The 15,590-nt window shown below is 31.2% G+C and overlaps 1 protein-coding gene across 2 annotated transcripts; it reads right to left on the bottom strand.

Annotated features, from left to right (window-relative positions):
* Nucleotides 1-200: 200 nt before the first annotated feature.
* Nucleotides 201-15,257, bottom strand: LOC131934745 (polypyrimidine tract-binding protein 3). 2 transcript variants are annotated; one of them, XM_059290858.1, is made up of 18 exons: nucleotides 15,164-15,257; nucleotides 10,337-10,364; nucleotides 10,057-10,119; nucleotides 9,516-9,662; nucleotides 9,229-9,372; nucleotides 8,974-9,117; nucleotides 8,562-8,613; nucleotides 8,389-8,447; nucleotides 7,753-7,921; nucleotides 6,808-6,843; nucleotides 6,358-6,506; nucleotides 5,367-5,400; nucleotides 3,719-3,811; nucleotides 3,388-3,485; nucleotides 2,284-2,393; nucleotides 2,092-2,166; nucleotides 1,917-1,980; nucleotides 201-1,724 (listed from the first exon to the last, which is right to left on the bottom strand). In XM_059290858.1, exons 2-18 carry the CDS (start codon nucleotides 10,340-10,342, stop codon nucleotides 1,656-1,658), a joined length of 1,512 nt encoding a protein of 503 aa, XP_059146841.1. In that variant the 5' UTR covers nucleotides 10,343-10,364; nucleotides 15,164-15,257; the 3' UTR covers nucleotides 201-1,655. The 2 variants fall into 2 exon arrangements, with proteins under 2 accessions (XP_059146841.1, XP_059146840.1); XM_059290857.1 differs by having other exon boundaries at nucleotides 15,136-15,243.
* Nucleotides 15,258-15,590: the final 333 nt, after the last annotated feature.

Raw genomic sequence — 15,590 nt, 5'->3', positions numbered from 1 at the left:
AAGATTCAGTAGGAATGGCATTTCAACCTTGATGTGTGTGTCAATCATTGGCATGTTGTTAAGTTTTTGAAGAAATACATTGCTGGCAAGAATAAAATTTTCATTACCAGATGAATTGCAATGCATGACTTATAATCTCCACCCTCATACTTGTATGCACAATTTTCTGACTATCTTGCTACACAATAAGAACATGTTACTATTGTTACATCAATAAGGTCTTTATTAGGTGTTAAAAAGAAAAAAATGACACATTTTTTGTCTCTTTGTGATTACTTATCAGACATGTACATAAAAATTACTTAAAAATCAATATGGATTACAACTATGTCACTGATTTTAAAAAATTATGCCATATGAAAATGAAATTTTGTGAAATTGTTTTAAAATTTCATTTTTAATGTCACCAAGCTGCCACAGTATGTTGTATCGAGTAAACAAAGATGTAAAACAGTTTGCAAGACTATCAATGGATAACAAATTATTGAAGAAAAGAATTGAAAATTGTCAATATGTAATACTTTTAAAATTTTAGAATTTACATATGTTGATAATACGGTTATACAAACATGCACTTTAAAGTAAGGCTTTGTCTAACCAACACTCCACTATGCATTATCTGTTCAGGGGAGAGATTAACAAAAAAACAAAGCTACCTCTATTAATACTATTATTTAATCAATCCATATACCATTAATAAAATTAACCAAGAAATGCATGTCCATATCTTGTAAAAAAAAAAATACATTTCAAATACTTAAGTTTCTCTCCTACATGCTAATTATTCAATGAAATTCATTATTTATTTTAACTTGTCCCCTTCATCCAACCACACCCTTACCAAACCAAGGAACCTGCACTTTTCTGGGGGAAAAACATATCTTATTGGGTAACCTTTGATCTACATATCACTAATCATGAAGTTAAATGAAGCCCTTAAAAAAATGTTTTAAAAAAAACAACACTATACTATTCAGTTACAAGGACCGGCCTTGGCAAGTTAGCTGGCCTTTTAAGATTGGATGAGTAGTCTAAAAAAAATTGCTAGCAGAAAATTACTAAATTAGTCTACTGATAAAAACATTTGAACAATTAGGTTTCTTATCTCTATATAACAGTGTGTGCTGATCAACTCATTTTTTTTAAATTAATAGATGAATTTTCTTTTTCCTGGCATAGTATTTGAAACTTTTGAATATTTCTATATCAACCTAAGACATACCTCACAAGACTAAGGAAATTGTGAGGATTGTTAAAACTAATTTCAGGTATGATATAGCAATGTACATTAGAACTAAATGTGTTTAAACCACCAAATACAACTACATATATTAATGGACAGTGGTTAGCTTTATAAAAACCTAAAATGATATAATTATGAGCACATAAAATGTAATGAATGAATAAAATCAAATAATAAAATGTCAGATATGTCAAATATGTACAGCATCAATCTGGCTAGAAAACAAGAATCCATCAGGCAAGTCTAGCTCAGGTACAGAGGTACCAGCATTAACATTGATTTAAAATGACAACTCAGCATTGGTTTAAAAATAATGTTCTATACAAATTATCTTAGCATACTGATATCAGCTTCAAAATGTGCCTTCACATTTAAGGTTAACAATTAATTGAATCCAAAGAATTTTCTTGCTTTAGATTGTAGATCTTGAAAAGGAGACTCTCAAATGAAGGTTGTCCCCAACTTGGTAATTATGTAGACCCTGAAATTTGAACATACCTCTCGAGAATAAAACTAAATAATTGTACTGCTATCACTAAACTGCCAATAGATCAGTTTCATATTCTAAAACACTTATTTTAACAGATTTTTTATTTTTTATTTCTTTTAGCTTTAACATTTGGTTTGCATAGCACATATTTTTCCATCAACATTTGTTAAGTCATGTACTCACAATGAGAGATAGTGTGGCTTCCTCCACTGTAGACATTTCAATTAAAGCCATCTTACGGTCATTGCTAAGATTTGGAATGGAGAGAGATTTTTTAATTAAAATCAGTAACAAGTCCAAAATGATTTTCAACTTTTTAAAGATAGAAAAACAAAAATTAATGAAAGTTCAAACTTACTTGAAAAATTTGAAAGCCTTAACTGACCCATACTGTGAAAATAGGCTACGAATGTCACTTTCCTCAAGGGTTGCCCTAAATGTTTTAGAACAAGATGTATTGAAAAAAAAACAACTTCCAAGCTTTGGTCTATTATCAAAATGAATTATTTCAACAATTTTAATTTTTTTTAGCTTATTCAAAAATACTTACACATTATACAAATGTAAAACAGCAGTTGGCGGGAAAATATAATTTTTGGATCCCATTCGTTTAAATCTGTGGTGTGGAGAATTCACAAAATCTTTTGTCAAACCAGCATCCTAAATGAAGGTTTTACACAAAAAAATGTAAGTAGAAAATGTACACAGCATTAAAATAAAGAAAAAAAAAACAAAGTAAAAAAAACTGTACACGGTCCTTAACCATTAATGTCCCGTAACGCCCGCTGCCGCCCGACACCGTTAATGTCCCGTAACGCCCGCTGCCGCCCGCTTACAATACGCATAGAAAAATTAAATTTGTTTCATTAAAATTTGGCCTACAAATCCTAATTTTTAACTAAACAGGAAGTCGGATAGTTTCAGCATCCTTTTCCGGTCTTCTAGTTTCAATGGCGCTTTTGAAAGATAAAAAATAATAGTTTCTTTCCATCTCGAAATTTTAGACTCATCTGTCCTATTTTTAGTAGATTTAATATTAAAAATAAAATAATGCCTCTAAACGTATCTAGGCATGTATTTTATGAATTATATATCTTAAACATAACCAAATTGATATTTAACTGTTAAATTCGATGCATAGTTGTTTAGACAAAAATAAATAAAGTTGACTACCGAAAATGACCTGTTTTGAATTTTCTCCGACATTTTTTATTTTTATACTGTACTTGTACCGAATATAATATATTCTATTTAGTACTGTTGGAAAGCCAGGTTTATTCCCAACATTAAGCAGTACTTTTTATCTTAATTTTCAATTTCATTTAGACAAAAACAAATATTTTGTGAAACTATTCACTTGATCATACAGAGTTATGCTCCTTACATTGGGCCGTCATGGGTGGAGTTTTGGTAGAATGAATGGGACATTAATGGTTAAAAATATAACCTTTTTATTTTAAATTATGTTAATGTACTGGGGTTTATTTTAAAGTATGAAAGCATGATAATTTTAAAATAACTTCAGCCTTAATCACTATTTCTATGTTCTTATTTGTCTTTACAATATTACAGGAACTAAATTGTACAACGATTGAAAATAAAAATCTGACAGTAGCTAATTATAATTAACTGAGTTCATCATCTCAGAACTTACAGACTGTCCATCTTTTGGCATTTGAATCAACTGGTGCTTTGACGGAGCTACTCTCAGCTGTTTTCCCCATACTCTGGCTTTGTCTAAGTATGTTACAGCTTAAAAGTAGAATAAATAAGACATTATATATCTAGCAAATTCAGACAAAAAGCAAAAATTCAAACACACTAATTAAATGGCCATAGACATTAATTCAGTTCATAACACATTTTTCTTTTTCTTCTTCCTGTATACAAGCACACAAATGTTAAAAATAATGTGTGTATCCATATGGAGAGAGACCCCTTTCTTAACCAGAAAAAACAACTGATTCTAAATGAAATTTAAGTACCTTGTTGGGCCTGAGATGGGTCCGCCATTTGTACCAAAGCATTGTCTTTCTTATTGAACAAAATCTTCACACGGTGCACGTTACCATAAACACCTGTATTAGAAATATTTAAACTGCATTTAGATAAGTATTTCTACTAAAACAAATATTTTTATAATCATGTTAACAGAGACTGAAAATACTACAGCAAGCAAATATTCTTTTTTTTTTACTTCTTTACAAGTCTAAATGTATATGTAAGTGGAAAATGAAAATATTACACTTACCTCTCATTTATCAATAACCTCTTATTTTTTTAAACTATCCATTTAATGCAAATAAATGTTTAATAACAAAGTTCTAATTTTTTCAAATGAATGATACTGCAAACAAACATTGCACAACACTTATATTTAAGCTGGTAGTTCTTTTTGAACACTAGCTAAAGTTAAGTGCATTTTTGGAACTCAGTAAACAAATGTATGCGTTGCACAGATTCAAGAAAAATTGTGGATTAAGTTCTGCTTTTTAAAAAAAGATGTGTATGTAAATAAATTTGCTAAACTGATAAAGTTTACTTTTTTAACAAAGAATCTTTTTAGTAAAAAAAAAATTACATTTGAACCTTTTGTTCAACTAAACAATATCCAGATAGATAATTAAGAATATTAATGTACAAAATTAGCCACATGTTTTTAAAATAGCATTAGCGTATCAATTTAACAATTATTTAACAGTTGTGTTTGAAACAAGCTAATTTTTTCATTGCCTAAATTACCTAATCAAGCTTAAGAAAATGTTTATGTATAAGAAAATAGGATGCCTAAACATATTTTGTTATTGCTAAATGCAAAACTGTCAAATATTTATGCTATATTTTCTTTAAGCTGTTTAGAACAAGTCTATTTTAGAACTGATAATTTGTTTATTGCTATTTTAAAATAAATTTATTCATGTAAATTTCCACGATTTATCAATTACTGTACATACTTGATTACATGCATAATTGTTAAAATCTGATTAAATCAGATATTTATTATAATGAAAATTCCTAAAATTCAGAGAAAACTTTTCAAATTTAACATAAAAAAAGATCTCTCCTCCAGCCTTATTATTTTAAAGGGATCCATTTCTAGAGCTACCACTAACACTTTAAAGAACCTATTATGAGAGATGGATTATAATGGTTTATAGATTTAAGGCTTTTACAGCCAAAATGGAGAAGTGTATTCATAAGAACAAGTATATACACAGTAATAATATTATATGGAAGATGAATATCTGGCCAACAGTATCAGTGTAACCTTTTAAACCAAAAGTGCACATACCCAGCATATCTATTCACAATTTTTTCTAGCATAGTAATATTAAAATGTCATTTACATTTCTAAAAAGTTATGATAGCCTTTGTTGATATTACAGAGGCAGCAAAAATGAAATCACAAGTAAAATTAAGACCAAACAATTTAAAATAATTTAGTTGTTTAAAAAAAGACAAGACTAAATTTCTTTTGGAATCAATGGTTAAGGAAAAAAGTACATAATTGTATTTAATTAACCTATTACCTAACAAGAAAAGAAGCAAGAAAACTCTAAACAGCATAAGACTGCTTTAATGGTACATAGGTAAAAATAATTGTGTAAAACAGAAGGTAAAGGCTTGACGTACCAAAAAGTATAAAGAGTGCATCTGGCGTTACTTTCTAAAAAGGTTTTGACGTAACAGATGTATTTTTTTACAAATAAAGGCAAGGCAGCATGGGACAAAGTAATTTGACGAGGTAGGGTAGGAGTCAGTTCAGTCGAGTAGGCAGCAACAGCAGCAGCATGTGGTCAGGCGTGTAGATCAGTTCAGACAAAAGGTAGTCCAGCAAAACATCAGGATGAGATTTTGATCAGGCATGATTTTTTTTGTAGATTTTGTGGCAAGGGGTTTGGGGGAGGGTGAGATGACAATAGAGAAAAAAGAAAGAAAAAAAATAAATGAATAATTCAAATGGACTACACAAGAGTGATAGATTACTAATTATGAAAAAGAGCAATTAAGTAAGTTGTTTAAGAAAAAGGTAAATTATGATAATGCATCTATGGAAAAAAAATAACTTTAGAAGTTCCAAACACACTCATACACACTGACAAAAACCACATAGAAAGCAAACATTTAACAAAAAAGGTTTCAGCATTGATTTGTCGCTTTAAAAGTTATACCTTAGTTACTGTAAGTCTAAAATATTTATTAAGATTTCAATTTAATTTATTATCACAAACATGCTAAACATGCAGAATTTTTTATCATGTTCCAAAAGGTCTAATGGTTTATTATTAAGACAAGATGTTTTTTTTAACTGACTTTGCTACATGCAATCTCACCATGCTTTCAATATTACTGCTTCCACAAAAATGTTAACACCATAAAAAATATATATATAAAAAACCACTGACATTTTAAAAGATAATACATCTTTACACAACAGCAAGTAAATATCTTGAAATTAGTTTTAAGCAAGACGACTACAAAATAGAATAATCAAAATCTCAAATTATCTTCTTTTAAAATGACAGAAAACTAAGTTAAATTCAAAAAAATTCTTGCTGTTGGTTATTTTAGAATTTAATGTCATAGTAGTGAATGGCACATATTTAAGAAGAATAAAACATACCTCCTCATCTAAATTAGATACTAGTACACAAGGGCTTCCACTTCCTTGATTCATTCCTTGCATATTGCCCATTCTGTTCCCCATTTGATTTCCTCCAAAATTGAAGCCTCCTGCTCCACCCATTCCTCCCATATTAAGAGAATTACCACCTGAGCATTATGATACTTATAGATAATTATTTATAAAAATATTTAGTTACATACAACATGGCAAATAATGTTTTTCTTTTCAAGACATGAGAATCACATTTGTTACTGAATGAAACAAAAATATACAGCATTATTTTCAGTCAGGTTTCAAGCTTTACAATAAAAATATTTTATTGGATGATTAAATGTGGAATTAAATACAAAAGAAAGAACTTTCACATGATTAGTGCTAATGAAATTTAAAAATACTGTTAAGTGAAATTATTTTTTTTAAATTAAAAAATAATAATTTTGAGCTTACCTGCACCAAGTACTCCAGCTCCCATTCCACCTAAATCTGATTGAAAATTTTAGTGAAAAGAATACATTGTTAAAAATAATTTATTCTCAATTTCTACTTTGCTAGGCTGGAAAAAAATTAAAGGTTTATATAATACACAGTAGAAATGAGCAAATGTTCAAGTTCATCGTTAATGTTAGCTAGTGATTATTTTATTGAATGTGTAATATTTACAATTGCAAATAAAGAAAGTTTATTTTGATATTTCATCCTTATAAATGAAAATATCAGAATAGTAAAAAATAAATGTGTTTGCCTTTAAAGCTTCACAAATCTTGGAAGGTGACTTTTGTACACATTATGTAGAACTATAAAAAATTACATTAAGTAAACAAGGATACGGAAATGAATGTCAAAGGGAAATAATCACTTTTTCTCTGATCAGTTTTCATTTTTATTTATTGATTTTAAAAATATGTACATATTTTCTTATTTATTCCTGATTAGATAAACAGACTTCTACCAAAGAGGAATGGCAGAACAACACAATTTTTTGTAATTTAGCTGAACAATTCCACCACTGCTAAATATTGCATTGTACTGTATTCAAACTTAAAGTTTTAATGACAATTAGAACCAGTATCAGCTAAGAATATAAAAAGTGACCAGAAAATGAATCTTCACTATTCAGAAGCATATGCGTGCAGGTATTATACCATCCAAGCATGCACAAATGGCTGAACAAGTTAAAACTTAAAACTAAGGAGCATTAATATATAAAAACCAAGAAGAACCTTTGAGCCAGAAACAAAGTTATCATAACAAAAAGACTATGCTGACATCAATTTCAATTTTTAAGGGAAGGCATGTGTAATTGTTAAAGACATAATCATTACTAGCATGTAGGCAGCTTGAATGTGATATGTGGTATTTAATATATTTAATTTATGTAGTAATGATATTTACCTCCACCTCCCATAGGCATACCATTATCCATTCCATCGCCAGTAGGTAAATCAGGGCGTGTAAAATCTCGACTTTTATCATTATTGTACTTAACATTCAGATTTGTAAGCCTGGAGTAGTCAATTTTCAAAGTGTTGCAGCCATTGTAAATATTTTGATTGTCAAGAGACTGAAATGTAAACAAATAAAGCATGAGTATTAAAGGCCTTTGATGATTGAATATTTAAGTAGTAAAAACAAATGGATTATGAGCAAGATACATATCGTATAATTAGAGCACTCTACCTGATATGTTCTGAAGGTTAATTACTCCTATAAAATTCCCTACCCATTAGTTCATAGTATACTGAGTGTTCTTTAAAGTTCTATTTAGTTTCTTTCTTTATCAATATGTAAAATGTTGCATTGCTTTGGGTGGGGTTTAGCCTCTATTACTATTACTTAGAATCACTTAGCCAGAAGAGTTGTCTTGCATTATAGAAAATCCACCTACTTGACCTAGCTTCATATTTAATACTGAGAAATAGGTGTGCACCTTTGTTGGGTCTTACAAACATGTGACTAAAAAAGGGATGCAATACATTCATTTAAGACTATTTACAAGTATTTAAATATCAAAATAAAGTTTTTACTGACATCTTTAGCAGTAGCAGCAGATATGGGATCAGAAAACTGTATCAAAGCTTGAAATGTATCTGCAGATAAAATTCAAACAGTAATACAAATGTATAAAACTAAAAAAGTCTAGTTCATGTAAAAAAAAGAAATGTCAGGTTTTCTATTAATAAATGCTTGTAAATTATACTTACTGTTTTTTGTGAATGTAATGATTTTCAAAATTTTACCAAATCTGGAGAACAGCTAGAGAGACAAAAACATTCAGATAAAAAGTGTAAACTAACCATAAACATTTAATGGTAACAAAATGAAAAAAAATATGCTATCAATTATGATTCCTACTGACAAAAGATTAGGTGACTTATGAATGTAACCTTTTAAATGAAAGATTTTTCTAAAGGACATTAACATTAAAATTGTTTTAAGCACCATCGCTATTCTATTGAGTCTACACTTAAAATTAACTGAATATTCAGAAAAAAACATTTCAAATCTAGTAATAAAAACATAAAACAAATTCAATATATAACACAAATTAATCTAAACAAAAAATATGGCTTTATAACAAAAAACGGTGAAGCTTATAGCTATAAAAAAACAAACCTGATGCAAAACTTCCAAAGTAACAGGGTATAAAACATTATCAACAATCACACGAAGAATTGTCGTGTGATCACCAGATACATTTGCACCACCAGCACCAAGCAAACCTTGGGCAGCCTGCAGGGCAGCTTGGGCACTTGTATTCTTAACACAAAAGAAAATTAATAAAAAGATTTAATTTAATTATAACTCAAGTGAAATGTAAGTTTTACAACTAATAATAATAAGCAGACTTCATATTTCTATTACACATACCTGCACATTTGAAGCATCCGTTTTAAGTTCCTTGTGATTTGAAAACTGAACATAGCATGATTTTAAACGTACTTGAGCAGGGTTTGTTTTAAAATATGAAACCATGTTGACTGCACTTGTTTCTTCTTGAAACTCTAGAAAAGCCTGATAATGAAATGGAATATTTGCAGTTAAAGATTTTGTATAAAAAAATAATTGAGCCTCATTTTATAATATAAAAATTGGTTTATTTCTAAACTAAAATGAACAACTTAAGAGGTGAAATAAAAAAAATTCTGTATCAATACCTGATTTTTTTGTTTGAGCACAAGAACATTAGTCATTTTGCCAAAAGGCATTCCCAACTGAACCACATCTGTTTCAGCTGCATCATTTGGAAGGCTACGAATATGTACTACACGTGAAGGAGGGTTGCCGCCATTGTCAAATTTAGCCTAAAATTAAAACAAATCATATTCACTCAAAAACAACATTTAAAATTCTAATAATGTTAATTTGAAGACATAAAATAAGTAGCCTCTATGAATTAATGTGACGTTATTATTCTAATAATTGCTGATATTAACTTACTATTTTTATTAAAACATCGCCCTATAATAACCAAATGTGTGGTAGTCTAATAAAAAAAGTAACCTCTACATGACTTGTTCATTAATTCATTACAAAATCCAAACATATGTACAAATGTTTATAATTATTATAGTTATTTTTTGTATCTTAATTACAAAAGATACTTTTTAAAAATATTTAACCCTATGGCACTAATATATGCAACTATTTAAAATAAGCATGTCAATATTTACATAAATTTGAAAATAGATTTATTACCTTTTTAGCATCATTTGCATCACCCATACCTTCATTTACTTGCATCATGTCATCCTGACTACGCTAGAAAGAAAATTCAAAACAAAATCTACATTTCAATGGAACAAAAAAATGCTGATGGGAAACAAAAAATTCATCGAAAGCTGAGAATACATATTCTAAACATTCTCAATTTTTAAAGAAGTTTGTACTCATTCAGAAACTGATTATGAGGGGGAAAGGGGGGGGGGGGGGGGGGGGCACAGCATGGAATTAATGGGCATATCATATTCAAACTTACCTTCATTCCACTGGATGTATAAAACTCACTGAAAGAAACATGAAAAGATTTATGAATACATTTTTTTAAACATGTATACACATAAAACAGAGTGCAACAAATGTTGCAAATTGGGAAGTAGACAATAGTTGTATAATGCAAAGGCCTTATTAATAGATTAACCTACTAGTATAATTAATGCAAGGATTAATCCCGTTCAATTTTTTTTCCATCTGTCTATAAGAATACACCAATAGTAAATTGATGTAAAAGAAATAAACTGCAAAAACATTTTCCCCGGCATATTGTGCAAGGTTAGGATGCTTTTTTTTACCTTTAACCCTAACAATGGTTAGGCCTAATCTAACTTCAGGATCTAGTTTTTCTAATAAAAGTCTAAACTTTAGGCCCTAATTAAATTTATTAACAACTTTAGTACATATCACTGATGACCCAGTGATGACTCAAGGGACGCAACTATAATAATCATAACACAAGGGATGTAAGAATCACTAACAAATTATAACGTAACATTTGCTTAGACATGCTTGTATGTAGAGACACAAACTAGATCTAGAAGACGTAGATTATCGAAATAATTTAAAACAACAGAAAAATTTAGAAACTATATAGATTCTAGACTAAGCTTGAAATATAGAGCATCTAGATCTAGGTTAGTCTAGCTCAAGGGTAAACTACCCTAAACTAATCGTTACCCAAGCTGCGGCCACCCCAATTTCACCTCCCAGGTTTCTTTAATAGTCTTAACTTAAGTTTTTACATTTACAGAGTCCCGCACATAACGTAGAAGCTATTTATAGTTAACCTAGCTATAAAAAGCTTTGATTAGTTGGCTTTATTCATCTCATCCAGGACCTAGTGCTTTTCATAGGGGAACTAGAATCACCTATGACATCATACCTCGAAACTTAAAAAATTTAAAAACCCATCTTCCAGTGACCTGGATATATTTAGAAATGGACATGTGTATAGCAGATATCGGTAGCTTCGTATAGGCCTAAATCATCCAAACAAATATTAGGCCCATGGCCTATACGAAGTGATAAACAGGCGATGCCGCATCATGGTTCTGCATTGTTTACACGTATGATACAATTTTTATGCTAGCTAGCCTATTCTTCTTCTTCTTCGTTCTTAATTATTAGTGTTGAAGGGGATCGAGATTTATCTGCCAGTGGGTTTAACTCGAGACTTTTTTGAATTTATCAACCATGAGCTTTTTGCCGACTCGACCACGCCTCCAACACATTAAGCGTTACGTGTCAAATGGTTATGCACCATTGAGGCCATTGACTCCGATTTCAGCCTGCTTTTCTTTTTGGATTTGCTTCCATAGACTTTGTCCAACCCAGAACAAACTACAAGGCAGCAGTTGTTTGATTTTGAACAGCCTACTATTCAACTATTCTGGGTAGACTTTCGATTTTTTTTTTGCTGTTTTCGCAGATAGAGATCAGATAGATCTAGATCTAGTAAGTTACTCTAACTCTAGATTATGTTTAAATAAAAGCAGGTTATGAATGTGTAGGCCTAACTATAGTCATTATAGACCAAACTTAAACTGGGTCCAAATAGCGAGTCCTAGACTCTAGACCTTGTCTGGGTAATCTATCGTTTTAGCGTAATCAATTCGGCTGCAGTAGTAATGTGCGGGAGAGGTAACTGATGAATATATTTGTTTAAATAAGTATAGTTAAGTCAAATTTCACAATATATAACAGATAATTGATTTAAAATAACAATCAGTGAACAAAACAATTTAAAATATCATGAAACTAACTTTAAACAAGGTGTTTGAGATAAATATTAGCAGATAAAAACAGCGGCCATCTTTCCAAATAAAAGTTAGAGTAGTTTCCCTTGATACACATGTCTATTCGTATGTATATTGTGTTGATTTTGTTGTTTACTAAACATAGCTGTCTGGTTTAATAAAAGTAGGACAGAGGGCCGTCTTCTTATCTTTAATTTCAATTAAAATTAAGGCTATGTATGTATGTACATCCAAGATCTCAACGACTTTTGGGAGGTCCAACATTTATTAAACCCTTTTGTACTGATTAACTTGTCAATTATTAGGTCGTCCATATTCCTCATAAATGACGTTGGACTCAAAATATGGGACGGGGTGAAATTTTTTTTTTTTTTAAATGATGAAGAATATATTCGTTTTCGTTAGAAATTGTGATTAAGGGTTGGGGTATAGTACAATTGCGATATGATATTAAATCATCATCTTGCTTTTAGTGACGATTGGGGGAAAGGGAATTCATCGGGAAAAGTATGACGTCATTTATGGGTGATCCATTTAAGCCTAGTTGTTTATTTTGTCTGTAGACATTAGTCTTAGGCCTACACCTTTTCCGAATTAAGAATATTGTGTTTATGAAAATAGGTTTCAATTTTAATAAGTTACATTTGAATACCACATGTTTTTTTTTCTTTGCCTTCTGCTTTCATTAGTTTTTTATTTGTTCAGTAGTCGATGTTTACCCCTCCCCACCATATATCATTTAAAAAAAACACCCACTGTATAGTGATATCTCCCTCTAGAAAAAAACTAGATCAACCTATAGTTCGTAGGAAATTAGAATCTATCACCTATTCGTCTGTTAAAAAAAAAGAAATACGTCATTTTTTCTCAACCCCGCCGATTCATCCCCCACTAAGCACAACATCATAGTTCGCGGCGCGCATGACGTCATTTGTCATTAGGCTAATGTTAAAGAAAGAGATACCACGTAATTAAAAAAAAATCAAAACACGCACTATGGTGTTGAGACTTTAGCGACGTTTAGCCTGACGAATAGATCTAAATGACTTTAGTTCGGTAAATTATATTGGTGTTTAATTTATTACAGTGGCATGCTGTTCTCCCTCTACTATACAAATTCACGTGCTTTTAATTTCTGAAACCTGCTGCCCTGAGACGTTCGGCTCTAAAAATGCCCGTGACACAACGGCTTCCGTAAATGCATTTAGGCTCCCGGTCCCACCTAGGCCTATAAACTTCGTCTGCCGATTAAGCTCCACGCTAAACTTGTGATTAATATGTGGACATAAGCGGCGCTAGTGGTGGTGACAACAGGGACACCCCCCCCCCCCCCAAGCTCAGCTCTTAAAGGTGCTCCGCACTTCATGAAAGACAAAATTGATGTTCAGATATCGTCGGACTCTGGCGTTTTGCCGACGGCCGTATTCCTAATACACCGTCTTAGATGCTGTCCACTGCTAGTACTATATTAAACTCAAGCCTATACTGAGCTCTGGCTTTACATTAGCTGCTGTTGCATTAAGAGTTGATCTTTTGTTATGCCCCATGTCGCGAAACTTACTGTTTTGTCCAATTTTACCTGCAAGCCAATAATTGTCTTGGACTCTTGTCGAATATCGTTGCCAGGAGCAACTTGGTTTGAGCCTTATTGTCAGAAGTTATTTAATTTGGAGTCAACATAGTGCGGCCTATTTTCGTCGGTAGGCATTTAGTGGCAGGTCTTTTTGGCGGGGATGGTGTGCTGAAGTTGTTTAAGTTTAACACCTCTAAGGAAAACAGGCTTGCAATAGTTATGATCATTCGTTGTGAGCAAAGGTATGCATGAAAACGAACGCTATATGTTCCTCATTTTCATTGAGCACAGCTTTATAAAAGTCTTCCATAATTGACGTCACTCACCCCCCCCCCCCCGATCACCCCTTCATTATAGGTCAAACCCATATCACTCATTTTGGGTATTTGGTATTCAAAATGTATATTGTAGGTTAGGACTTGACATCTACCATAAATGACATCGCACACTTAAGGGGTGGAGTAACTGGTTTTGAGACGACGTTTTACGTGGGAAGTGAGAGGGGTAAGAAACGTGAAACGTTATGTATTTAGCCTAATACAAAAATGCTGAAAAAAATTATTGTTCGTTAGAATTATGGCTTGACTTTTTAACAGGCAGGGCAAAAAGGTAATTTTTGACATTACGACTATATTTCGTGACGGCGTAAATGGGGGGGGGTGTTAAGGTGAAGAGAGGTCAAAAAACGTGACGTCATTTATGATCAAATCACTAATCAAAGGGAAAAAAACATGAAAATATGAAATAAAAAGCAAACAAACAATAACAGTTAACTCAAACTAATAGTTAATTAAACATTAGATTAATTTAGATCTAGTATTAGTAGCTAAACAAAAATCGGGACTTCATTAATTCCTTAATTTTGCATCTCATAATAATAATTCTAGAACTGATGTAAATTGTTTAAAGAACAGAAATTAAAAAAAAAAAAGCATACTCTGTATTTAAAAATAAGACAATCGTATTCACTGGCAAACAGCAATACATTTCCATACAAATAGAAATTAAGGGGAAATGACTCAAAATAATACTTTCTTAAGATAGCAAATTTAGTACCTGGAACATCGTTGTTAAACCTTAATTTCATGACATTTTAATTGATTTAACCCTTAAATGTGGTTTAATATTCAATTATCTTTAGTATTTTAATACAATATGCAAAAATATATTCATATTTAAGCCATATTCATTAGTTACCTTATCCCTACATTACTAGCACCGGCCGAATTGATTACGCTAAAACGATAGATTACCCCTTGTCTGTCTGTAAAGGCGTGCAAAGGTAATCTCTCAGATCTGTATTGGACCCGGCCACTTCAAAATCAAAATGTGTCTTGATTTCTAGACTAGATTTGACTAGATTAGATCTAGATCTAGATCTAGTTAGTATTTTAGATTTATGTGCGCTAAAAGATTAAAGGAATTTTAAACTCAAGTTAGCAACTCTCTTACCCGTCCATTTACAAACAAAATCACTCACAGTGAGACGATTTATTTCCTTTATCAAAATGGCTGACAAACGGCGTCGGGAACTGACGTTAGGGCCTACAAAACTTCTACGCAACTGGCTAGCCAGATACATAATTAATTTTCCCACTTACAAGGCCAAATACCGTATTTGCAAATAATTGCAAAGAATATTATTATGTCCTTGATAAAAGAAACCGATTTTGTACCAAATTCAAATACATTTTCCGATTTAAGATACAAATAATATCAACGAGGTTTCTTTCAGACATCTATTGATAAGGGGATTATGAATTGAGTGTTATGGTTTGCCCCTGTAGCATGTCATAACTAAAACCATGACGCAAGTTTACAGAAAATAAATTGATACGAGCCGCTATTTAGTTGTTTTATTTTCTACTTTTCAGTAATTCATAATTTGTGAATTCGACGGTACCAAT

Source organism: Physella acuta, unplaced genomic scaffold (assembly GCF_028476545.2).
Source record: "Physella acuta isolate Inbredline_101_S28 unplaced genomic scaffold, ASM2847654v3 ptg000117l, whole genome shotgun sequence".
Taxonomy (NCBI): Eukaryota; Metazoa; Mollusca; class Gastropoda; family Physidae; genus Physella; species Physella acuta.
Note: the sequence above shows the minus strand (reverse complement) of the source record. Positions and strands in the feature narration are given on the sequence as shown.